The sequence below is a fragment of the Emiliania huxleyi genome, assembly GCF_000372725.1.
Source record: "Emiliania huxleyi CCMP1516 unplaced genomic scaffold EMIHUscaffold_47, whole genome shotgun sequence".
NCBI classification, from domain to species: domain Eukaryota; phylum Haptophyta; order Isochrysidales; family Noelaerhabdaceae; genus Emiliania; species Emiliania huxleyi.
In genome coordinates this window covers 183786-206626 of record NW_005198467.1, presented here as the reverse complement: position 1 = coordinate 206626, position 22841 = coordinate 183786, and the positions used below count along the sequence as shown (strand labels likewise).

Here is a 22841-nt window from a genome sequence, read left to right as displayed (position 1 = left end):
CAGCATGGGCGATGCGCATTACAGTTCAGCGCCGCCTCGGCCTCCCGCTCGATGTTGCCTGCCAGGCGGTGGAGGCGGGCAAGAAGGCGCCAAACGGCAAGCCGCACGAAGAACTCGGCGATGCCGCAATGGTCAACCCGCGTGCGAAGCACGCAACACGACACAAATACCTGCTCGCAAACGACTCGTCAAGACCCTTCGCTCGGCGTGGGGCATGCTCATCGAGATGGAGCCGACTGCACACCTCAGTTACAGTAACCCAAAACAACCTGACGTGGCGGCGGCGAACATCGGCAAAGGGCATGTGCGCCTCGTTGGCGACTTGAAACTCACGAGCTCGCTCGCGTGCAAGGGTGGCGATCGGCTCGGCTGGAAGGGGGCTTTTGTCGCCTTCGGCAACACCGAGCGGGCGCTGCTCGACTTAGTGTTAGGGCATGCTGCATGGCCGCGGCCGGAGGGGGGGGGGGAGGGGGGGAGGGAGGCGGAGGATGCAGAGGCGGAGGCGGCGGCGGCGGAAGAGGAGGAGGGGGAGAGTGAGGGGGAGGGGGAGGCGGAGGCGGGGGCACCTGTGACGGCCCCCTACAAGAAGGGCGACTACCGGTTCGCGCGGGAGAAGAATTGCGACCTGCGTTTGCTCGACTTCGAGAAGAATTGCGACCTGCGTTTGCTCGACTTCGAGACGTTCGGCGGCTTCGGGGACGGCGTCCGCAAAATTCTTCGGCAGGCGGCGGACCAGCTGAGTAACAAACTTTCGCACGCTCAGCACCTCGATGAGGTCACATGGACCACCAAGAACTGGCACGGGCTGCAGATGCAGCGCTTGTCTGTCGTCCTCCACACCGCCGTGGCGTGGCAGACGGTGAACGAGCTAGCGTGCGGGGACAGCGGCATTGTGCACGGTGCTAAGTGCATTGCCGCTCTTAACGGAGTCGCTTAGGCGGCTCCGGTGGTGTGCCGGTGATAGTACTAGCACGTGCCAGTTCGCACCTGTGTCGAGCCTGTGTGCTGTGAGAGAGGTTCCATTCTTTAAATTCTTTTTTTCAGTGGCTAGCTCCGGACGATGGCAGCGCGCGAGGAACCGCTTCTCCCCGCCTCGGAGGGCTACGTGGAGTACCCAGCGGCGCGGCGGCAGGCGCTGCCGCGCTGGATCACCGTCGCCGGCGCCGGCATGGGCGTCGCCACGCTCCTCCTCCTCATCTCGGCAGCGTCCCAGCACAGCGCTCCGACGTCTTCTTCGTCGGTCATGCCGTCGGCGGCCGCGGCCGGCGCGGCGTCGGGGGCGGTGCTCTCGGGCGTCCTGGACCTGCCGGCGCAGCAGCAGCCGCAGACGCACCTCCTCGCGGCGCAGTCGGCGCGGGAGGAGCCGGCGGCTGCGCGGAAGAAGGGCGTGCACGCGGTCCGGTTGAGCAAGGTTGAGCGGACGGCGCGGCAGCACGCGCTGGAGCTGAACGACGAGACCTCGCAGGGGCTGTTTGCCCTCGGCGGAGCCACCACCAACCTCATCGCGGCGGATGGCGACGCGGGGACGGCGACAGTTGAGCTGAAGGACTTCCAAGATGCGCAGTACTACGGCGAGATTTCGATTGGCACTCCGCCCCAGACCTTCTCCGTCGTCTTCGACACCGGGTCGGCAAACCTCTGGGTGCCCTCGTCGCGCTGCAAGGGCTTCAACCTCGCGTGCTTCCTCCACCGCCGCTACGCAAGCGACAAGTCGGACACCTTTGTGCGCGACGGCACGCCCTTCGCAATCAAGTACGGGTCCGGCTCGATGTCCGGCTTCATCTCGCACGACAAGATCAGCGTCGGGTCGCTCACTCTCAAGAACGCCTCCTTCGCCGAGGCCGTCACCGAGCCCGGCGCCGCGTTTGTTCTCTCAAAGTTCGACGGCATCCTCGGCCTCGCATACCCGTCGCTCTCGGTCCACTGCCTCACGCCCGCCATACAGCACTGTGAGGAGACGCTGTTCACACCCGCAGCTGTGAGCAGGTCAACGGCCTTACGCCGGTGATGCAGGAGCTGATCAAGCAAGGCCAGCTCGCGGCGCCGCTCTTCTCCTTTTGGATGAGCAAGGACCCGAAGCAGACGCCGGGCGGCATGCTCTTCCTGGGCGGCGTCGACGACTCCTACTACACCGGCGACCTGCACTGCCTCCCCATACCTCCCCATGTCCCCCATATCTCCCCCATATCTCCCCATATCTCCCGCACAGGCGACCTCCACTACCTCCCGATATATCCCGATATCTCCCCATATCTCCCCGTATCTCCCGCACAGGCGACCTCCACTACCTCCCCATCACACGCAAGGGCTACTGGCAGTTCGACCTCGACGCAGTGTCGGTCGGCGGAAGCGACGTCCTCACAAAGGGCTCCGCCATCGCCGACACGGGCACCTCGCTCGTCGTCGGCCACGAGAGGTGTGAACAGCGTCTCTTCACACCTCTGGCTGTGAACAGGCACCTCGCTCATCGTCGGCCCCACCGAGCAGCTGAAGAAGGTGATTGGCAAGCTGGGCCTCGCGGACGCGCAGGCGGGGATGGGCGGGCAGTACTCGATTCCGTGCGACAAGAAGGGGGAGCTGCCCACGCTCTCGTTCACCTTGGGCGGCAAGACCTTTAGCCTCGAGTCGGCTGAGTACGTGCTGGAGATGGAGCTGCTCGGCAAGAAGATGTGCACCCTCGGGCTGATGCCGATGGACGTACCAAAGCCGGCTGGCCCGCTCTGGATCCTCGGCGACGTCTTCCTCTCAAAGTACTTCTCGGTCTACGACTTTGGCAACGACCGCGTCGGCTTCGCCGAGGCGGTGGCGACGGCGCCGTAAGGAGCTGGAGCCTGCCGCCTTCCCGCGCCGCCGGTTCCGCCGGCCGGCAGTGGCGGCAGTGCTCGGCGCGGCGGGCGGACGCTCCTCTTCTCGCGGTGGACGTGTTGTGCGTGTGTGTGCGCGCCGCTGTGGGGGCGTCTCGCCACCGGAGCAGGCGGCGGGCAGGGGGGGCTGTCTGCAGCGTGGTCTCCCTCTCGACCCAGGGGCGTGCCCGAGGCGGCGGCAGTGCTGCGTCGCCGTGCGTGTCGTTGCGTGACTGCCCGTGCACCGTGATGCCGTGACGAGGCGGCATCACGCGGGAGTGTCGATGCGAGCGGAGGTTGCTAGAGGGAGGTTGCCCCGCAGTGGCAAACCTTGCAACCCCGCCTCTTCTTTGCGTGAGTGTGCCGCGCGCGTGCCATACCACTTACCAGCTGTGCCGTGCTTTCATTTATATGTTCTCAGCAACGCTAAGCCACGTTGACGTACTGTATCTTTCGGATACCGTGCGCGGGGCCCGGCCCCAGGCGGCGCGGCCCGAGGGGGCGCCCCGGCGCGGGCCCGCCCGCGGCCGGCGCCGCCCCGCCCCCGCGCCCCGGCCAGGCTCGTGCGTCGTGGTCAAAAAGTCAGAGAGTGGGGTGGCGCTAGTGATCGTGGCGTCGTGCCCGTGATGCGGTGAACTGAAGACTGAAGACCCTCCTCGGTGTTGATAGTTGGGTTCGATCAATGGGTGCCGCCTTTACAAGCTCTGCGCCCTGACGAATGTGCAGATGTGGTTGGACGGTTGGCCCGAGAACGCTCCCAGAGCCGTCGGCGTCGAGCGGCAGACGCAGACACGGTCCCGGCGCACAAGAGAGGCACAGGGCTCACCGCTCTGCGCTTGGAATGGGGGCGCGGTCACCCTTGTGTTCAAGCTCAGCCAGTCCTCCTGTCTTTGCCCAGCCGCGATGTTTTGGCAGGCCAGCGATAGGTCATCCAGCCGGTCAAAAGCATTGCTGTCGTCCTCCTCACGTTTCCTGAGCCAGCGGCGCTGGGTCTCGCGCGGTGACAGGATGTTCTGCATCGATCCCGAGGACATTGAGCTTGGAGTCGAGGCGTAGGAGAGGGAGGAGAGCTCCTCAAAGTCGAAGTCGGACCCGCTGGCCAGCTCGGACGAACCTTGCTTCGGGTCTCGCGCCAAATCCGGCACGGTGACGGCTGAGGCCAGAGCCGACCTCTTCATCATCCCACCCCTTCGTTCGAGTCTGGGAGTTGCTGGCGCCGCCTACGGCTCGTCCACAACCGCAATCAACCCCGCCCAATGGAAAATTCGCCCGGCGGTTTCACAAAACAACTAAACTAAAAAATGGAGTTCCGAGTTCATTTTATATATAAAAATGGATTGATTGGAAACTAAGCAAAAGGCGCTGTTGGTTCCATTGCCATCCGAGAGGGCCTCCACATTTTTCTTCTGTGCACGTATGTATATGACACAGCGCGAACTCCGTAACCGCTGCGGATGGTCGATGCGGACTGCAATCGCTCTGAGAGTGCGCTGGTTGGCGGAAGCGCAATGCTCGACGGGGGCGAGGCCCCCACGGCGGCGACAGAGGCGCCGGCGACAGGAGCGATCGACTTGAATGAATTGCTCCGCTCAGGGCAAAAGCTCCCGCCCAGCGCACGTCCGCCAGAGCCAGCCGGCGCCGACGGCCTGGAGCAGCAGTCTTGGCTGCAGCAGCTGAAGATGTGGGCCGTGGCGCAGAGCCGTCTCGAGGAGACGCCAATGTACCAGATCAAGGAGCAGGCCTTTTCGGAGCAGCTGGAGCGGGAAGCTGAGACGCGCCGGCGCCAGGTCCTCGCCCAGCGCAAGGAGTACCATCGTCCGATGGACTTTCTGCAGCTCGAGAGGCAGGCCAAGCTTGAGGCGGAGGAGCGAAAATGGGAGGCCGCGCCAGAGCCCGCTCGGCCGAAGCCGGGCGCGCCGGTCCGGCTCCCTCCCTGCAATAGCCAGTATCACGTCTCCAAGTTCCAGCTCGCCGCGCGAGAGAGCCACGCGCGCCGGCTGAATGCGGAGGCGAACAAGCGGCAGGAGGCGTGCCGCAGGCGTGAGGCGGCACGCGAGTACGCGACTACGACGGCGGCCATGAGGAGGCAGCCGCCCCTGCGCAAGTCGGCGAGCCGGTTGCAGCCGCCAGCTGCTGGGAAGCGCATCGACTCGATCATAAGCGGTCCCCCCGCATCGAGGAGAGGGCTCTACCCGGCAGTCAGGACATATGCGACGCTGTCTCCGCGCCGGAGGGAGGCGCCGAGCTCGCAACCGCCGTCCCGCGTCGCCCACGAGCAGCAAGTCAAGGCGCTGGCCGCGCGCGCCACGACGCTCAACCAGCGCGTCCGCGATCTTGAGGCGGAGCGGGGCGAGCAGCGGCGGGGCCTGGAGAACAGCGTCATCTCCGATTTCCTGGCCCACGAGACGGACAAGTGGGAGGGGGCGCTGTCGACCCAGCAGGAGGTTGTCGCAGGTTACGCCCAGGCCATTAGGGCCAAGCTCGAGCTCTGGGAGGCGCTAGGCCAAGTACCGTCCAAGGCGCAGCGAGGGAGATGAAAAGTTGTTTTTCAAAGTAGCTTTTTTCTCACACGCCTCGCCGATCTCTGCAAGCGATCCTACCCGTGAGACTGACAGAAGCAACGCCTACTTTAATGCCGTGGGGCTCCTGTCGTTAGAGACGTGGTGACGCGAGGGTCGCACCCCTTGCCCCACCACCTCGTGTGGAGAAGTTTACCTTACCTTACCTTACCTTACCTACTTAGGGAGGGCACGCGAGCGAGCCCCACGCGAGCGAGGAGGAATCGTAGGGCCAGGCGCTCGTCTGTGCGTCGAAGCTGGCGTGGATGAGCGCCTTGTTGCAGTCGCTCAGGGAGTTGTGGCCGCAGAACATGGAGCTCATGGTAGTAACCGCCGACACGTCCCACGCGCTGATGTCCTGGTTGAAGACGGATGCGAAGCAGAACATGCGCTCCATGGTCGTGACTGCAGACACGTTCCACACGCTAATGTCCTGGTTGAAGGAGTAGGCCTGGTAGAACATGGAGTACATGTCCGTGACCGCCGATGTGTCCAGGCCGACCGTCCCAGCGCAAACCATCGTCTCGGGATTGTACTCTATGCCGACACTCGGGCCGTAGTTGGTGTCCTCGCAGTCCGGCACGACTGGTACAGTGACATGCTGCGCTTTGTCGGGCGTTCCGCCACCAGCAGACAGAGTGCCCCAACCTGCCGTTACGAGGTTAGTCCCGACTTCGTGCCACGTGTTGTCGCCAGGCTGGTCGAGGTCGATCAGTGCGTACTCGCTTGGCCGTTGCAGCTTAATGAGGGTGATGTCGTTGTCCATCGTGTCTGCTCAGAGATTATACTGTCAGTAGTGCGCTGCATAATGGTTGCCAACAAATCTATAAAAGGACAAGCCAAACGAGGGGTGGGAGTTCAATCAATCAATCGACAGTTAGCGTCGCGATTTGTTTTTTCTGGTCATCAAGGCTGAAAGCTCTGTGCTTTGTGACTGATCCGTCAATCTTCCTATGCACACACTCCGTCTGGCGAACCGCGCCGCCGCGAGGTCGGTGCGCCACATCAAGCACGGGCAGCTCCTTGGCAGTCGCGCCATCGCCAACACGGCTGCGCGCAGCCTCGGCGTGCACGTGCCAGCGGTGCTGCGCTCGCAGGCCTCCCTTCTCAGCACAGCGAGGTCGGTCGAGCACTCTGACCAGGAGTGGACTGCGAGCGCGGCGAGCCCGCCGTTTGACCCGTCCGACGAGGCCACGGTCCAAGCGTGGACAGAGCGCTTCCTCGACGCCGTGCGTGACGTGCCGGCGGCGACGGACCCGGCTCGGAGCGCGGCGGTGCTGAGGGAGCTCGTCAAGTCGAACCTGCTCTCCTTCACGGACATGCGAGACGCGCCCGAGAAGTTCTTCCTCGCGCACCGCCTCCTCGCCACCGTCGGCCTAGGCGGCTTTGGCGTCCGCTTCACCGTCCAGTTCAACCTGTTCGCAGGCTCGATAGTCGGGCTGGGCGGGCCGGAGCAGGTGGCGAGCCTGCGCGAGATCACCCGAGATTTCACGAGATCACTCGCGATCACCCGAGCAGGTGGCGAGCCTGCGCGACATCCAGGCGGCGGGCCAGCTGGGCTGCTTCCTGCTGACAGAGGCGCAGGCGGGCGTGCTGTCTGGACTGATCGTCGAGACTACCTGCGAGTGGGACGCGGGCTCGCAAGAGGCGCGCCGTAGGTAGACGACCCTCCGCCTGCGCCACCCCTGCCATTCCCCCGCCAACATCGTACATGAAGCGCGCCGGCGGCCGCCTCCTCTGGCATACCTCGACACAGTGGCGGGCATCTCTGCCGCAGAGTCAGACCCCGAGCCCCGCTGTCGCAGTTCGTCCTGCACACGCCGAGCGACAAGGCGGCCAAGAACTGGATCTCTCAGGGCTACACGGCCGAGCGCGGCGTCGTCATCGCAGACTTGGTCGTCGGCGGAGAGAGCCACGGGTCGCACGCCTCCCTCCTCTCGTTGCGACGCCGAGTGAGTGAGAGTACTGAGTGCCGAGTGGGCTCTGGTCAGGCCGCACGCCTTCCTCCTCTCGATGCGCGACGCGGAGGGGCAGCTGCTGCCAGGCATCACCGTCGAGGACATGGGCACAAAGACGGTGGCGAACGACCTCGACAACGCGCGCGTCTGCTTCGACCAGGCCACGCTAACCACCGGCCGCCACGCGGAGCGAGCCGGTCCGCTGGCCAAGCAGCGGAGATGCATTGAGGTAGGTCCGGCTGCCAAAGGAGGCGATGCTAAACAAGTTCGCGGACGTGCGCGAGGACGCGTACGTGCAGACCACCGACGAGCGGATGCGGATCGAGGTCATCGGCCAGCGCCTCCTCACGGGACGGCTCGCGATCGCAGAGGCGTCGCCCTCGCGACCTCGGCTCCATCTCGGCTCCATCCTGGCTCCCTCTCGGCTCTCTCTCGGCTCCATCTCGGCTCTATCTCGGCTCTGTCTCGGCTCTATCCTGGCTCCATCTCGGCTCTATCTCGGCTCCATCTCGGCTCTATCTCGGCTCTATCTCGGCTCCATCTCGGCTCTATCCTGGCTCCATCTCGGCTCTATCCTGGCTCCATCTCGGCTCCATCTCGGCTCTATCTCGGCTCTATCTCGGCTCTATCTCGGCTCCATCTCGGCTCTATCCTGGCTCCATCTCGGCTCTATCCTGGCTCCATCTCGGCTCTATCCTGGCTCCATCTCGGCTCCATCTCGGCTCTATCTCGGCTCTATCTCGGCTCTATCTCGGCTCCATCTCGGCTCACCTCGGCTCACCTCGGCTCCTCTCGGCGCACGGAGCATGCGATCACCGCTGGTGCCCTGCGACCTACCTCCAGGCCGCCCTGGCGAGCTGCCGCGTGCTTCACCTCCGCACCGAGCAGTACGCGCGCGGCAAGGTCTGCAACGGGCTTGCGGGCGAGGTGCGCCTGTCCGAGATGCCGCAGCTGAAGGCGGTCTTCCGCGAGTCCGAGGCGAGGGTAGCCGAGAGGGGAGCGGAGAGGAGCCGAGGTGAGGCCGAGGGGTGGCCGAGATGAGGCCGAGGTGCAGCCGAGGTGGAGCCGAGGTGAGGTCGAGAGGAGCCGAAAGGGCCTGAGAGGAGCCGAGAGGAGCCGAGAGGAGCCGCGAGGAGCCGCGAGGAGCCGAGAGGAGCCGAGAGGAGCCGAGAGGAGAGGAGCCAAGGTGAGCCGAGGACACGTCCCCGACACGTCCCTACAGGCGGCGCTCGCCCAGATGGCAGCCTTCACTGCTGGCGTCGAGCAGCGGCTGAACAGCTGCCTGCGCGCAGGCACCATCCCGGACGCGGATCTCGTCGATGCGATCGCGGTGGCCAACCAGTCCCCGAGATTGCCCGAGAGTATCCGAGATTGCCCGAGCTTGCCGGAGATTCCCCGTCGCCAACGAGCCTCTCCTCGGTCGGGGCCCAGCTGCGCTCATCCCTCGTGCTCCTGCTCCTCCCGGATCTTGGGTAGGTTGGCCAAGGTCCGGGAGATGAGTTAGTTAATGAGCTGGGTAGGTGGCCAAGATCCGTTGCATCGACGTCGCGCTCGAGCGCGCGCACGCGCTGCGCAAGGAGGTCGGCAGCTACGCTCTGATGCACGAGATTTCTCGAGATTGCACGAGATTACCCGAGAGTATCCGAGAGTCTAGGTCGGCAGCAACGCTCTGATGCACGAGATTGCACGAGATTGCACGAGATAACCCGAGGTTGTCCGAGAGTACAGGTCGGCAGCTACGCACTGATGCACGCGACGGGGTTCGAGCTGGTCGACATGCTGCTCTGCTGCAAGTTCGCCGAGGGGGACAGCCGCATCCTGCAGCAGAAGCTCACCCGCGACCGGCTCAAGGCGCTGCAAAAGGGCGGCGCGGCAGCCGCCCTCTCTGGCTTGCTCGGCGAGCACCGCGCCGAGGTGTTCGCCGCGGCGAATCTGGCTCGGAAGCTGCAGCCGGCGAGATTAACCGGGGTTGCCCCCCCTGATTACCCGAGATCACCCGAGATTGCTGAGTTGGCTTGCGGATTGTGTTTAGGCGGGGAGGGACGTCGCCAAGCTCGCCGCCGCCATGGACGAGCACTGGCGCGAGATCTACGACCTCGCCGAGATGATTGCAGAGCGGCACATCCGCACTGGACCGCGCGCCGCGTTTGTCGAGGGCCCTTCTGTGGAGCGGCTGACACCGGCGGCGACCGGCTTCGACGCGGACTGGAAGGGCAAGCTCGGCGCGCCCGTGGCGTGAGGCGGGGGCGGCAGCTGATGATCACTGGTGAGATATATGTGCTGAGATATATAAGATTGTGTGCGCGACGGCGGCGCACGGCCGAGTCTTTTTCTTTTCGAGCTGCGAGCTGTGTGTTCCTGGAAATTACCCTGCGACCCGCCTGGGTATTTTGTCGATTTCCTCGGGGAGAGGGCACCTAGTAGCGTAGGCACTCGTACTCGAGCGTGGTGCTCGTAGGTCGTAGCTGCCTCAGATTTTGCCCCAGACCAGCTCTCAGACTCAGGGAAACTCGCGAGTTTCCAGAATGGAGCACCAAACACCCTTTGTTTTCCCTGGAAATTTCCGGAAACGCAAAGTGCTGGGGACCCTCTGTTTTCCTTTTTGTTTTCCGGAAAACCTCGTTGAGCCCAAACCGTAGTAAAGCTGTACCTCGTGACTACGGCTGTACGTACGGATTTAGTCGAGGACCTCCAGACTCCAGTGATTGTGACGTCTCTCTAGACGCTCACAGCCCGGTGGTCGAGACGTCTGGAGCGCACCACATCACGCGGAAGTGAACGTAATCGTCCCTGGGGCCCTGCCTTTCCTCGCCTCCGAGCGTGCACGTCGCCGCGGCGAGCGCCTCGTCCACCGTCTCGCCGCACGAGATCTCCTCGACGCGCAGCTGGTGCGCCTCGCATGCGGCCGCGAACGCGTCGACGCCCGTGCGGCGCGCATTGTTGAGCACGTACGCCGCGCCGTGCGGGCGGCTCAGCCAGTGCGGCAGCAGCGCCGCCAGCAGCCGTGCGCCTTCGATAGAGTACAGCACTTCGGTGGCGATCACGACATCGCACGGCGCCCACGAGCAATCCCGCGCTGGCTCCGCGGCCGCGGCTGCCGCCTCTGCGGAGGACCGTGGCGAGTCCTCCGCCGGTGGCTGCGCAGCGTCCATGCTCCACTCCACCGGCTTCGTCGGCTGCGACCAGTCGAGCTCCAGCACTCGCAGGCACGCCGGCTCCAAGGGTAGCCGGGCACGATTGCTTGCGACATTGTCGCGTAGCAGGTGCATCACCGTCGCCTCACTGCGAAAGTGACCGCGAAAGTCGCTCAGCCACACGCTCCGTGGGCCACATGCCGCCGCCACGCTGATGCCGAGCAGCCCGCAGCCCGCGCCGAGCTCGACAACGGATTTGTCGCGAAAGACCGCGGCGTTCGCCAGAGCCCACGCGCGGTGGACCCAAGCTCCATGCCAAATACGAGTTCCGGTGTGCTCAAACGTCTCGCGCAACACGACGAGAGGAGACAAATCGCGATCGTGTGCGCGCGTCACCAACCAGTGTGCGTAGCCGCGGACCGCTCGAGCCTCCCACAGTGGCCTCGTGCATCTCCGCCTGCACTCGCCTCGCCGCGATCGCTTGGTCTCTGTCGAGAGGCCCGGCAATCTTTCGATTGGCGAACGGCTCGAGTGGCAGCGCCTCATCGACATCAACATAGCTAGCGACGGCAAGTTCGCTCGTGTTGGTGCCTTCCGGAACCACGATGTCGAGGCGCGACAGCTTCCAGCGGCGCAAGCCGCACGACGGCGCGCCTGACGACTGCGATGAACCACCGTCGGCCATGATTGTTGCCACGTGGCCGGCGCGCGCCCGCTCGCTTCTTGCTCTTGCGTGCGCGCCTTCCGCACACCACAGCAATGTGAGCTTGCCTTTTGCCGCCGCGTGGCCGACGCTGACGCTGACGCCGTGCGCTCCGTGCGCGCGCAGATAGCCAAATATAAACAAACGTAACCAGCAGAGCGTCGGTCAACGAGAATTCTTCTCGAGGTGGATATCCTTTGGCCGCGTTGGGTAGCGAGGAGTGGTGTAACCCGAGCCACGGAGGCGTGTTTTCTGGCGGCCGACCGTCAGTGCACGGAGTTGCCACTTCTCCGACTGCCCCGGCTAGTTCCCGAGGTCGTCGGGTGTGACCCCTTCGTCCCCCGAGACCTAGCGCGGGTGGGTTGGAGGGGGCTCGCCCCGTTCCTCCCCATCGGGCCGCGTGAGCGGCCACGCCTCGCAGATTCGTTTTCGCGCCTGGGTCAGGCGCGCGGGGCATCCCCCGGGTCGCTCGACCAGCGATCCGAAGAGTGGCCGCTATGCGAGGGAAAGAGCGGGGCCCTCGACGCCTCAGTCCGGCCCTCCGAGGGGGGAAGGGAAGTGCGGGGTCCCCACGGGCGCCTCAGTTCGGCCCTCCCGAGGGGGGGAGGGGAGCAAGGGGGTGGGGGGATCGGGGCGGTGGGGAGGGGTCTCGGGTTTCATGTGGCTAAAACTTGCCTTTCGGGGAGGGGCCTCCGTTGGAAGGCGCGCATGCAGCCCTACGTCTTCCCCTCCTCCCCAGAGGCAGCGAGTAGGCAGCGAGAGGAGGTCTCGAGCGCCTATATGAAGGTATGTGAGATGGTGATGGGAATGGGTGGTCGGGCGGGCGGGCGGGCGGGCGGGCGGGCGGGCGGGCGGGCAAGCAAGCGGGGAGCGGCGGGCGGGCGGGGCGGAGCGGGCGGGCAGGGTTATCGGGGGAATCGTGTCCACAATCAGCGGCAGCGGAGCAGCAGCCGCAGCAGCAGCTGCTGCAGCAGCAAGCAGCAGCCAGATTGCTGCCGTTGTCTGCGCCGCGATCCGCCGCCGCGCCGCCGCGCCGCCGCCGCCTGCGCTCGCCGCCGCCTCGTAGACGACTCCTCTCGCGCTCGGAGAGCCGCGCAGCGGGCCGCGAGGTTGTGGTCAGAGAGCAGCAGGGTTGAGATCCACAAAATCGGCTAAATTTGAGGTTGCTCGAGAGAGCCTGGAAATGGTCCCGCGCCGTTGCCCCGGTGCCGGCGCATCACGTCTCAGCCGCGATGGGCCGGTTCCGCCGCGCAGTCGAGCAGCAGGAGCTCGGAGGCAACTTTGTCGACAAACTGGTCGAGCCAAAAATCGGCGAAGAAGCGGCACTGGCGGCACGCCGGGACGATTCCGGACTGATCACATTGTTCGGCACCGCGGCGGCGAGCCGCCGCGAGCCCACAGGAGAGCTGGGCGCCGGGGCACCAGACCGCGCCGCCAGCGAGGCGAGAGCACCAGCCGACCGGCCGTGACATGGCAGTTAGACGGCGGGATTTTTCTTAAGATACAAGCCTCTCTCACAGCACACTGGCACAGAGAAGAATATAGGGTGGATAAAGCGCCTGTTCACGGCATGGAGGGTGAGCCACACCGAACGTACCGAGCGAAGAGCCGAGCGGAAGGAGGACGGGGAAGATGACTCAGAGGAGGACGAACCAGTGGAAATTCAGTTGTCAGATGTCACGATGCATCCGAAGGGGACCCCAGCGCCGGCATCATCCGTAGAGGCACGAGTGTTCGAAGAGAGAGTGGACCTGAGCAACAACATGACTTGGAGGCAAATGATCGGAGTGGGAGTCAGAAATGTGGTCCTTGCGCGAGGGGAGCTCGATAGACTCGAGGGGCCAGGATACGCCGCAAGGAGGACGGAGTTGCGCCGAGAGGCGAAAGAAGCCGCGAGAACAAGGGACCGGCAGGCGGCGGCGTCGCAGGACGAGGCAGAAGAGAACGACGCGACAGAGGGGGAAGTGACAAGGGAGAGAACGACGACAAGGGAGGGATGGGAGAACGGCACGCCGCCACCACACAGGGATTTTAAGGAGAGGAGTGTGGTGCGCTAGCCGTCGCCCACCCTGGGGAGTCTGCCTCTTCGTATCTCTTTTCGCAGTCTCTCGCCGCTTCTCGCCAGTCTGCTGTGAGAGGGGCTTGGATTCGTAGAATTCTTTTCGCAGAGGTGACGACAGCGCCCACCCCCTCTCGCGATCGATCGGCAAGCTGCACCGGCGAGCGATGTGCGGCATCGTCGCCTACCTGGGCCCCAGCACGGCCAAGGACGTGATGCTCGCCGGGCTGGCCCGGCTCGAGTACCGCGGCTACGACTCTGCCGGCGTCGCGTGCGTCGAGGCGGTGCCGCCTGCGGCAGCCTCGGCCAACGGCCCGCCGTCGGTCAAGCGGCGGAGCAGCTCGGGCCCGAGCCACACGATCGGGGTCGTCAAGGCCGCCGGCAAGGTCTCCGTCCTCGCCTCTCGCAGCTCCTCCTCGCTCAACACGGGCACCGTCGGAATCGCGCACACACGCTGGGCGACGCACGGCGCTCCGACGGACGCAAACGCGCACCCGCACACGTCGTCGGATGGCGGGCTGGCGATCGTGCACAACGGGATCGTCGAGAACTTCGTCGCCCTGCGCGAGGAGCTGCAGCGCAAGGGCTACCGCATGGCGTCGGAGACGGACACTGAGCTGATCGCGCACCTGATCTCCGACGTGAGGAAGCAAAAGTGGATGCCGCTGGAGGAGGCGGTGAGGCAGGCTCTCTCGCAGGTGCAGGGCGCGTACGGCATCTGCGTCATCTCCTCCGAGGAGCCGGACCTCCTCGTCGGGGCTCGGAAGGGCTCGCCGCTGCTGCTTCCCACCTTTCTGTCTCTCTGAGGCGCCGCTGACCTCCCTTAGGCTCGGAAGGGCTCGCCGCTGCTGCTTGGCATCGGAGAGGACGAGTACCTGCTCGCCTCGGACGCCTCCGCCGTCATCGAGCGGACGCGGCGCGCCACGCCACCTCAACGGCGCGGAGAGGGGTGGAAGTCGCCGTAGTGACGGTGGGGCTCCGACCAGGCGCGTGACGTACCTCAACGACGGAGAGATGGTTGTGGTGGCGAGGACCCCGTCGGGCGCTTGCACGCAACGAGACCAAGGCGCTCGGCCGCGCATCTTCCCTACCCTTGCCCGAGCCCGAACCCTAGGCGCGTGCACGTACGAGATCAAGACGCTCGAGAACATCAAGCTCTGCCGCGAGGTGAAAGAGCTGCAGCTCAAGCTCGAGGACGACGAAGTAGTGAATTGATTGGTGAATCACATGCCGCGAGGTGGAGGAGCTGCAGCTCAAGCTCGAGGACATCCAGAAGGGGTCCTTCAAGCACTTCATGCTCAAGGAGAGACCCGCGAGACGCCTCCTAGACACGTCCTAGACACTTCCGAGACACTTCCCAGAAGGGCTCCTTCAAGCACTTCATGCTCAAGGAGAGACCCGCGAGACGCCTCCTAGACACGTCCTGGACACTTCCGAGACACTTCCCAGAAGGGGTCCTTCAAGCACTTCATGCTCAAGGAGAGACCCGCGAGACGCCTCCTAGACACGTCCTGGACACTTCCGAGACACTTCCCAGACGGGCTCCTTCAAGCACTTCATGCTCAAGGAGAGACCCGCGAGACGCCTCCTAGACACGTCCTGGACACTTCCGAGACACTTCCCAGAAGGGCTCCTTCAAGCACTTCATGCTCAAGGAGAGACCCGCGAGACGCCTCCTAGACACGTCCTGGACACTTCCGAGACACTTCCCAGAAGGGGTCCTTCACTTACCTGCGAGGGAGAGGAGCCGAAAGCAGCCGACAGCGGCCGACAGGATCACAATGATTGATGACGGATCACTCTCTCGCCTCCGGCCCGAGGTGCTCCTCTCGGCGATATCTCGGCTCATCTCGGCCGCATCTCGCCTCCAGGAGATCTGCGAGCAGCCCGAGGTGCTCGAGAATGCGATGCGCGGCCGCGTGACGAACCGTCACTCTGCAGGCTCGAGAGGTTGCCGAGAGATGGCCGAGAGATGGCCGAGAGTAGCCGAGGCACTCACCAGGCTCGCACTGGGCCCGCGCACTGGCTCGGTGATCGCTCCTCCCCCGACCCTCCTCCTAACTCACCGCCTGTACCTGTGTCGCTCCTCCTAACTCACCGCCTGTGCCTGTACCTGGCGTGGCGCAGGCTCGCGCGAGAGCGGCAGCGGCTGCAACGACGTCCTGCTGGGCGGGGGGGCAAGAGCGCTGGCATGGCGGTGCGAGTGAGGAGGCTGAGGCATGGTTCGCTCCCGTCGGTAGGCGGGCTCTCCAGACGAGAAGAGAAGAGCAGAGAAGAGCAGAGCAGAGAAGAGAAGAGAAGAGCAGAGAAGAGCAGAGCAGAGCAGAGAAGAGAAGAGCAGAGAAGAGAAGAGAAGAGAAGAGAAGAGAAGAGAAGAGAAGAGAAGAGAAGAGAAGAGAAGAGCATCCCGTCGCTAGGGTTCTCGCTAGGCGGCCAAGCTGATTAATGACCAATCAACGAATCAGCCCTTCCTTGACTCTCGTCGCTAGGCGGGCTATCCGAGCACTGGCCGGCGCTGGCGGCGGCGCGTCGCGTCAGCGTGGTCGCGTGCGGCAATAGGCAATTCGTTGATTCGTTGATGAGTCGTTAATTAGGCGCCTCGCATCATCGTGGTCGCGTGCGGCACCTCGCACCACGCTGGCCTGATTGGGGAGTACCTGCTGGAGAATTTGGCGAGATGTAGCCGAGATGTGGCCGAGGTGTAGCCGAGATGTAGCCAACGAGATAAAGCCGGGCTACAGCCGAGATGTAGCCAACGAGATAATGCGGCGGGGAGTGTTTGCTCGAGGATTCGGAGGGGATAGCGAGGTCGGGCGGCTGACCAGGCGACGAGTTCGGCGACGGCAAGGCTGGGCGAGGATGCCGTGCGATTGATCATTAGTGACTAGTCATTAGTATTACTGGCACCACCAGGCGAGGATGCCGTGCGATTGATCATTAGTGATTAGTCATTAGTACTACTGGCACCACCAGGCGAGGATGCCGTGCGATTGATCATTAGTGACTAGTCATTAGTATTACTGGCACCACCAGGCGAGGATGCCGTGCGATTGATCATTAGTGATTAGTCATTAGTATTACTGGCACCACCAGGCGAGGATGCCGTGCGATTGATCATTAGTGATTAGTCATTAGTATTACTGGCACCACCAGGCGAGGATGCCGTGCGATTGATCATTAGTGATTAGTCATTAGTATTACTGGCACCACCAGGCGAGGATGCCGTGCGATTGACCATTAGTGATTAGTCATTAGTATTACTGGCACCACCAGGCGAGGATGCCGTGCGATTGGTCATTAGTGATTAGTCATTAGTATTACTGGCACCACCAGGCGAGGATGCCGTGCGATTGATCATTAGTGACTAGTCATTAGTACTACTGGCACCACCAGGCGAGGATGCCGTGCGATTGACCATTAGTTTATTATCATTAGTATTACTGGGCACCACCAGGCGAGGATGCCGTGCGATTGATCATTAGTGACTAGTCATTAGTATTACTGGCACCACCAGGCGAGGATGCCGTGCGAGGTCGAGTACGCCTCGGAGTTCCGCTACCGCAACCCGATCCTCTGCCGGGAGGACGTGCTCATCGCAATCTCGCAGTCGGGGGAGACGGCCGAGAGATAGCCGAGAAGCAGCCGAGAGATAGCTGAGAGATCGGGGGAGACGGCCGACACGCGCTCGCGGCGCCGCAGGTCTGGCAAGTCAGCAGTGAGGTCACCGGCCGCCCGTGGAACGCATAGGCCGACACGCTCGCGGCGCTGCAGCTCGCCCGGGCAGCGGGCTGCCTCTGCCTGGGCATGCTAGCCGAGAGACAGCCGAGAGACAGCCGAGAGACAGCCGAGAGACAGCCGAGATATAGATACAGCCGAGACACAGCCGAGATGTAGCCGAGATATAGCCGAGGCACGAGTAGCGCCGCCTCTGCCTAGGCATCTGCAACACCGTCGGCTCGTCGATCGCGCGCGAGACCGACGGCGGCGTCTACCTGCACGCGGGCCCGGAGATTGGGGTCGCGTCGACCAAGGCCCTCTCTGCCCCGGCTGTGTCGCGCGGACGACCTCCGAGTCGGTGCTAATTGTTAGCTGGTGATGCCCCAAAGGCCTTCTCCGCCCAGCTGGTCGCTCTGACTCTGATTGCGCTCAAGCTCGGAAAGGAGCGCGAGACGCTCTCGCCGGAGGAGCTGTCTGCGAACCTCGGCGCGACAGCCCGCAGGTCCGGGCTGGGAGCAGGTATTGCGGGCAGCGGAGGGGGAATCCTTGCGAGCTAGGCGCCATGCTCGCGCTTCCGGACCAGCTGCGGTTTGTGCTGGAGCAGGAGGGGACGGTGTACGAGATGGCAAAGGTCTTAATTAGTTAATTAATAATGATTAGGTGTGTGCTGGAGCAGGAGGGGACGGTGTACGAGATGGCAAAGGTCTTAATTAGTTAATTAATAATGATTAGGTGTGTGCTGGAGCAGAAGGGGACGGTGTACGAGATGGCAAAGGTCTTCAAGTACGCGAGCAATTTCCTCTTCCTCGGGCGCGGGTACCACTACCCGGTGGCGCTGGAGGGCGCGCGCTTGAGCTCAAGGAGATCTCGCCTCTCCCTGATTAATCACCTCATTAATTGATTGATTCATGCGCCAACAAGGCGCGCTCAAGCTCAAGGAGATCTCGTACATCCATGCCGAGGGCTACCCCGCCGCCGAGATGAAGCACGGCCCGATCGCGCTCATCGACCAGTTCATGCCCGTCGTCATCATCGCGCCAACCTCGGACCCGAACTACCGCAAGCTCGTCTCAAACATCGAGGAGGCGAGCGCGCACGGCGGCGGCGGGGCCGTCACCGCATCGTTGATGGACATCGTAATCGGTTCACGATCGCCAAACAGGTGCGCGCGCGGGGCGGCTCCGTCATCGCCATCACCGAGGAGGACAACCACGAGCTCGACGCGCAGTGCGAGTACGTGATGCGCGTCCCCTCCACCGCCGACTTCCTGATGCCGCTCCTCTGCGTCGCGCCGCTGCAGCTGATGGCCTACTACATCGCAGACATGCGCCAGTGCAACGTCGACCAGCCGCGCAACCTCGCGAAGAGCGTCACCGTCGAGTGAGGCGGCGCGGCGCGGTCCGCCGATGGAGACGAGGCTGCTCGGGCAGGCGACCGAGACGAGAGAGGCGCGGTGCTGGAACGCCTCGTCCGGCAGGTGCGTCATGCCCTCGGGCAGCACCGCGTGCCCGCCGGTGACGACGACCTGCCAGCCGCCCACGTCCAAAGTCTCGGAGCCGGGTGATGGGGCTGCTAAGGTAAGGTAAGGTAACGTAAATTTCTCCACACACACAAAGTGGTGGGGCAAGGGGGGGCGACCCTCGCATCTCCACACCCGGACACGCGGGGCCGGGTCGGGGGCACAAGACCATGAAGACGAGCCAAGAGCCCCACCCCCCACGCGCCACGGCATTCAAAGTGCAAGCACTGGCCCGCGGTGCACGTGGGTGAGGCAGCAGCCTGCCCCTCCCTCCCGACAAACCAACTCCCGCACACACGCAATTGCACTCTGGCCATCGAAATGACTCCGAATTTGTTCTCACTGTGTGTGCTAAGACAGAATCTCCGCAGACAGCCAAAACGGGCCGTGCGCCCGTGCCGCGTTATGAGTTATGTGGTGAGTGTCCTCTCAAGCACGGGGCTGCTCGGGCGAGCGTCTCCATATCTCGCGCGAGTGTCACCATGGATCACTCTAATTGCGAGTTTCTTTTTGTTTCTTTTGAGAGCCTGGCAACCTAATCACCTGAGGCGTTGTCCTATCGCGAGTTACTTTTCGTGAATTTTCTGAAGGCACAGGAAGTCGGCCGGCAAGCGCATCTTCGTCCTCACGCTGCGCGGCCCCGATTTCTTCTTTATTTATCGAACGCCTGTAGAGAGTGACGCAGCTCCGGTTGCCGCTGCCTGCCGCCGCCGCATGGCCCGCCGCCGCCGCCTGCCGCCGCCGCCCGCCGCCGCCGCCGCCCGCCGCCGCCGCCTGCCGCAGCCGCCGCCAGCCGCCGCCGCCAGCCGCCGCCGGCCCAGCCGCCTGCCTGGCCTCGCCTCTGCTGCCGCGGAGGCAACGCCCTACGGGCACCCAAGGCCCGACGGGCACAACCAACGCCGAGAGGCACCCCATACCGCCGCGGAGAAGGCTTCCGGCGATGCCGGCCGCTGCTCCAACGCGAGAAAGAACCAAAGCAAATCTGATTGACGCACGCAAGTGCCCCATCTGGCTCAGAGCCGACATGAAGCACGCAAGTGCGAACAAAAGGGTTGCTTTGGCTGGAATCAGCCATTCAACTACGAACCAAGGGCGGCACAACCCGCCGGACCCAAGCCTGTGGCCCGCAATCCCCTGCCTGTGAGCTCAGTGCGGGGCAGTGCGGCGGGGGCCGGGCCCCCCCCTCTAGCCCGGGGCCGACAGCCTGGGCACGCCGTGGCTGTGAGCTCAGCGCGGGAGAGGTCGCGCAACGCGCGTGTCTCAGACACCCAGACACCATCTGGGCCCCTCCCTGCGAAAAGGGCCACGGCGGCGAGGCGCAATGCCTCCCCTCTAGCCCGGGGCCAGCGCTGTCGGGCACGCCATGGGGATTGCGGGCGCAAACGCAGCCGATCGGACTGCCCTGGCGCAACGCGCCGGGCGGTTCGAGCCCCGGGGCTCACCCGGGGAAACCCTCCCCCCCTCCCCCTCCCCGCGTCGGCCCAGCCGCCGCCTCCCGCGCGCGCCTGGCTGCCTGGTGGAGACACACGGGGCTGAGCGCCGCAGCTGCTGTCCTCCTCGAGGCCAAGCAGCTCGGCCTGCCCCCTCCCGCCGGGCTGAGCCACGGCGTTGCCCCATGCGAGAGGCTGGATGGGGCCGGTGATGGGGGCATGGGGCGGAGGGGGAGGTCGTCCGCACAGCGGCCGCGCCCACGGTACGAGCCGCCACCGAGCGGATCGACCAAGGGCCGTGGCTGCAGTGCGGGCGCAGAGCGCCTGAGGGCTCCTGGCGAGGGAGGCGCTATACAAATCTCCCGACGCGCCGACTGGCTACCACCCGCGCCCGCGGCTCTGGTGGTGCGGAAACGCCAGCACATAATTAGTGGTGGGTTTATAGTGACTGTGTGTGTGTGTGTGTGTGTGTGTGTGTGTGTGTGTGTGTGTGTGTGTGTGTGTGTGTGTGTGTGTGTAAGGTAAGGTAAGGTAAGGTAAACGTCTCCACACACACAAAGTGGTGGGGCAAGGGGGGGCGACCCTCGCATCTCCACGCCCGGGACACGGGCAGGAGCCCCACGGCATTCAAAGTGCAAGCACCGGCCCGGTGCCGTGGGTGAGCAACCTGCACCCCACTCCTACTCCTATAACACAACCCCCACAGCGTGGTCGTCTACGTGTTCAGAAACACCAGCGAGGCGAGGGTGAAGGGGTAAGGGGCTGTGTGGGGCTATCTGTGACCATCTAGCCTGGGGGGTAGCAGGAGGGGGGGGCAGAGGGTAAGATATGGGTGAGGCCAGCTACAAGTCGGACGCCCTCCCGTCGTCGGAATAATCCTCGGAGCGGTCAGCGTCCTCGTCGTCGTCCTCGGTCTGCATCGCGTCGCCAGCCGTGAACCTGAACACGGCGTCGGCCGGCGCCGAGGCGCCGGCGGCCGTCATCAGGTGCATGACTATGCGGTCGCGGTATGCCGCATCGATCTCTCCGTGCTCGGCCAGCTCGTTCGCGAGCCAGTCCGAGGCGACGGTCGTCGCCACGGTCCCCTGGGGAACTGTGGCGTACACCTTGCTGGGGCCGCGTCGATACCCGTCGTCCCTCTCCGGGGGCAGCGAGTATTCGACCCCCATTTTGGACCCGGCCTGGCTGCGCGCCTGCGCAGCTGCAGACCGCAGCCCGGCCATCACGTACGACTGGATGTGTGTGTGTGTGTGTGTGTGTGTGTGTGTGTGTGTGTGTGTGTGTGTGTGTGTGTGTGTGTGTGTGTGTGTGTGTGTGTGTGTGTGTGTGTGTGTGTGTGTGTGTGTGCGTGTGCATGCACCATGCTATTTGTTTCGTCAACAAAACGGTTTCGACCACCTCACTCCCCCGCGTCCCCCTCGCCCTCCGACTCCTCCGCGTCGCTGCCGCAACACAGCCCTCCGAGCGGGTCCCACACCGCCGCCACCGGAGGCTCGCTTGTCCTCCTCCTCGCCGCCGCGGGTCCGCCTCCGCCGCCGCCGGCGCCGCCTCCGCCCTCCTCCCCGCCCCCCGCTTTCCGCTTTGCGCCGCCCAGCGCCTCGCTCACGGCCGCAGCGACGGCGGCGCGGCTAGCCTCCGCCTTGGCCCCAACCTCGCTCAGCGAAGCAACCGCCTCGGCTGCGGCGGGCGGCGGCGCGGCGGCGGGCGGCGGGGGCCAGCGGCCGCACGCAGCGATTGTGACGGGCAAGCTCGGTGCGTCGCCAGCCCCTTGCGCCGGCGCGGCTGCCTCTGCGGCGGCGAGGGCTGCGTCGCCGCTCACGAGGCGGCCGAAGCGGACGTGCGACCCGGACAGGTGCGGGCAGGGGGCGAGGGTGATGTAGAACTGGGACGCGTTTGTGTCGGGGCCGGAGTTGGCCATGCAGAGCAAGCCGCGCGAGGCCTGGTCCTTTCGCAGCCCCTCGGGCTCGTCATTGAAGGACGCGCCAAACACGGACGCGTCTCCGCCTGCGATCCTCCCGCCGTGCAGCAGCTGGCCTGGCAGCAGCCGGTGGAAAGCGGTGCCGCGGTAGCAGCAAAAGACGCTCGAGGCGGGTCCGACCTCCCCGCCGCGGCCGTACAGTGCGCCAGGAACGCGGCGGCGCGCGCGGAAGCCTTCGCAGAGGCCGAGGAAGTTTGCGCTCGCCTGGGGCGCCGCTAGGAAGGGTCTAGGAAGGGCCTAGGGAGGGTCTAGGAGAGTCTAGGAAAGGCCGAGGAAGTGTTTTGCGCCTGGGGCGCCGCCGCCTCGTCGAGCTCAAAGACCAGCTCCCCGACCTGAGGACAACACAAAAGCACTCCTGAGGACACGCCAGCGGTGGCTGAGGCGGCGGTGGGAGGGCGCCTTCACCGCCGAGCCGCCAAGATGTGCAGGCCACGTCAGTGGCATGTCGGAGTCATGTCCCGGGTGGGGGTGCGGGGTCGTGCAGAGTCTTCAGAGTGACGCGGGTCGGTGTCAAGCATTCTGCGTCAAGCATCTAGGCTCTCCGACCCTCTCGCGCCCGACCCGGAGGGAGAGGGACGCGTGCGGTGGCGCGTGCGGCGCGAGCGGCCCCGCCGCGGCCGCGTGCGCGCGGGAGGCGGCACATGCGAAGGGCGTGTCACCCGTCGAGTCGGTCGCCGCCGGGTCGGCGCCCGCCTTGAGCAGCTCCTCGACGCACGCCGCGTGGCCGTTGGCTGCGGCGGAGTGTAGAGGCGTCGAGCCGCCGTGGTTGGTTGCACAAGACAGCCCGGCCGCCTCGGGGAGGGAGAGCAGCCAGCGGAGCGCCGCCACGTGGCCACCGGCTGCCAGCCAGTGACACGCGGTGTGGCCAGCGGTGGAGACGCCCGGCGTCTGCGAGCGGCAGAGCGATGCCGCGTCGGAAGACTCGGCGTGCAGACGCTTGAG

The 22841-nt window shown here is 64.8% G+C and overlaps 9 protein-coding genes across 9 annotated transcripts; 4 read left to right on the top strand and 5 right to left on the bottom strand.

The window, feature by feature from the left end:
• Positions 1 to 1063: 1063 nt before the first annotated feature.
• On the top strand, positions 1064 to 3270 carry EMIHUDRAFT_356350 (hypothetical protein; the record flags this gene model as incomplete). Its single annotated transcript, XM_005768020.1, has 4 exons — positions 1064 to 1927; positions 1996 to 2148; positions 2289 to 2392; positions 2460 to 3270. Coding segments are annotated over 4 exons (1482 nt in total), but the record flags the coding sequence as incomplete, so codon positions are not given.
• A 1027-nt stretch (positions 3271 to 4297) lies between these two features.
• On the top strand, positions 4298 to 5449 carry EMIHUDRAFT_211197 (hypothetical protein; the record flags this gene model as incomplete). The annotated part of the gene is made up of 2 exons (XM_005768019.1): positions 4298 to 5350; positions 5435 to 5449. 2 exons carry the CDS (start codon positions 4298 to 4300, stop codon positions 5447 to 5449), a joined length of 1068 nt encoding a protein of 355 aa, XP_005768076.1.
• A 133-nt stretch (positions 5450 to 5582) lies between these two features.
• Positions 5583 to 6167, bottom strand: EMIHUDRAFT_211196 (hypothetical protein; the record flags this gene model as incomplete). Its single annotated transcript, XM_005768018.1, has 1 exon — positions 5583 to 6167. The coding sequence occupies one exon, from the start codon at positions 6165 to 6167 to the stop codon at positions 5583 to 5585; it is 585 nt and encodes a 194-aa protein (XP_005768075.1).
• Positions 6168 to 6325: 158 nt separating this feature from the next.
• Positions 6326 to 9718, top strand: EMIHUDRAFT_436719 (putative acetyl CoA oxidase). Its single transcript, XM_005768017.1, has 10 exons — positions 6326 to 6858; positions 6920 to 7048; positions 7207 to 7319; positions 7393 to 7519; positions 7593 to 7730; positions 8203 to 8337; positions 8582 to 8689; positions 8880 to 8939; positions 9088 to 9312; positions 9392 to 9718. The coding sequence occupies exons 1-10, from the start codon at positions 6355 to 6357 to the stop codon at positions 9596 to 9598; spliced, it is 1746 nt and encodes a 581-aa protein (XP_005768074.1). The 5' UTR covers positions 6326 to 6354; the 3' UTR covers positions 9599 to 9718.
• Positions 9719 to 10085: 367 nt separating this feature from the next.
• EMIHUDRAFT_103169 (hypothetical protein) lies at positions 10086 to 11178 on the bottom strand (the record flags this gene model as incomplete). Its single annotated transcript, XM_005768016.1, has 2 exons — positions 10086 to 10801; positions 10914 to 11178. The coding sequence occupies 2 exons, from the start codon at positions 11176 to 11178 to the stop codon at positions 10086 to 10088; spliced, it is 981 nt and encodes a 326-aa protein (XP_005768073.1).
• Positions 11179 to 12094: 916 nt separating this feature from the next.
• EMIHUDRAFT_356344 (hypothetical protein) lies at positions 12095 to 12692 on the bottom strand. The gene has a single exon (XM_005768015.1). The coding sequence runs from the start codon at positions 12666 to 12668 to the stop codon at positions 12420 to 12422; it is 249 nt and encodes an 82-aa protein (XP_005768072.1). The 5' UTR covers positions 12669 to 12692; the 3' UTR covers positions 12095 to 12419.
• A 730-nt stretch (positions 12693 to 13422) lies between these two features.
• Positions 13423 to 18576, top strand: EMIHUDRAFT_416204 (hypothetical protein; the record flags this gene model as incomplete). Its single annotated transcript, XM_005768014.1, has 12 exons — positions 13423 to 13526; positions 13596 to 14007; positions 14083 to 14204; positions 15000 to 15237; positions 15850 to 15945; positions 16788 to 16861; positions 16916 to 16970; positions 17176 to 17304; positions 17377 to 17474; positions 17705 to 17801; positions 17905 to 18084; positions 18135 to 18576. The coding sequence occupies 12 exons, from the start codon at positions 13423 to 13425 to the stop codon at positions 18354 to 18356; spliced, it is 1827 nt and encodes a 608-aa protein (XP_005768071.1). The 3' UTR covers positions 18357 to 18576.
• Positions 18577 to 20763: 2187 nt separating this feature from the next.
• EMIHUDRAFT_211190 (hypothetical protein) lies at positions 20764 to 21144 on the bottom strand (the record flags this gene model as incomplete). The annotated part of the gene is made up of 1 exon (XM_005768013.1): positions 20764 to 21144. One exon carries the CDS (start codon positions 21142 to 21144, stop codon positions 20764 to 20766), a length of 381 nt encoding a protein of 126 aa, XP_005768070.1.
• A 587-nt stretch (positions 21145 to 21731) lies between these two features.
• On the bottom strand, positions 21732 to 21989 carry EMIHUDRAFT_47317 (cyclophilin type peptidyl-prolyl cis-trans isomerase; the record flags this gene model as incomplete). The annotated part of the gene is made up of 1 exon (XM_005768012.1): positions 21732 to 21989. A coding segment is annotated over one exon (258 nt), but the record flags the coding sequence as incomplete, so codon positions are not given.
• Between the last annotated feature and the right edge of the window lie 852 nt (positions 21990 to 22841).

Excerpts from the sequence above, each read along its gene's own strand:
- EMIHUDRAFT_356344 (XM_005768015.1), bottom strand. The coding sequence starts at position 12,668 with ATGTCACGGCCGGTCGGCTGGTGCTCTCGCCTCGCTGGCGGCGCGGTC.
- EMIHUDRAFT_436719 (XM_005768017.1), top strand. The coding sequence starts at position 6,355 with ATGCACACACTCCGTCTGGCGAACCGCGCCGCCGCGAGGTCGGTGCGC. Across the intron at positions 7,049-7,206 it reads GGGACGCGGGCTCGCAAGAG|TTCGTCCTGCACACGCCGAG; the intron begins GCGCGCCGTAGG and ends CCGCTGTCGCAG. Across the intron at positions 9,313-9,391 it reads TGGCTCGGAAGCTGCAGCCG|GCGGGGAGGGACGTCGCCAA; the intron begins GCGAGATTAACC and ends GATTGTGTTTAG.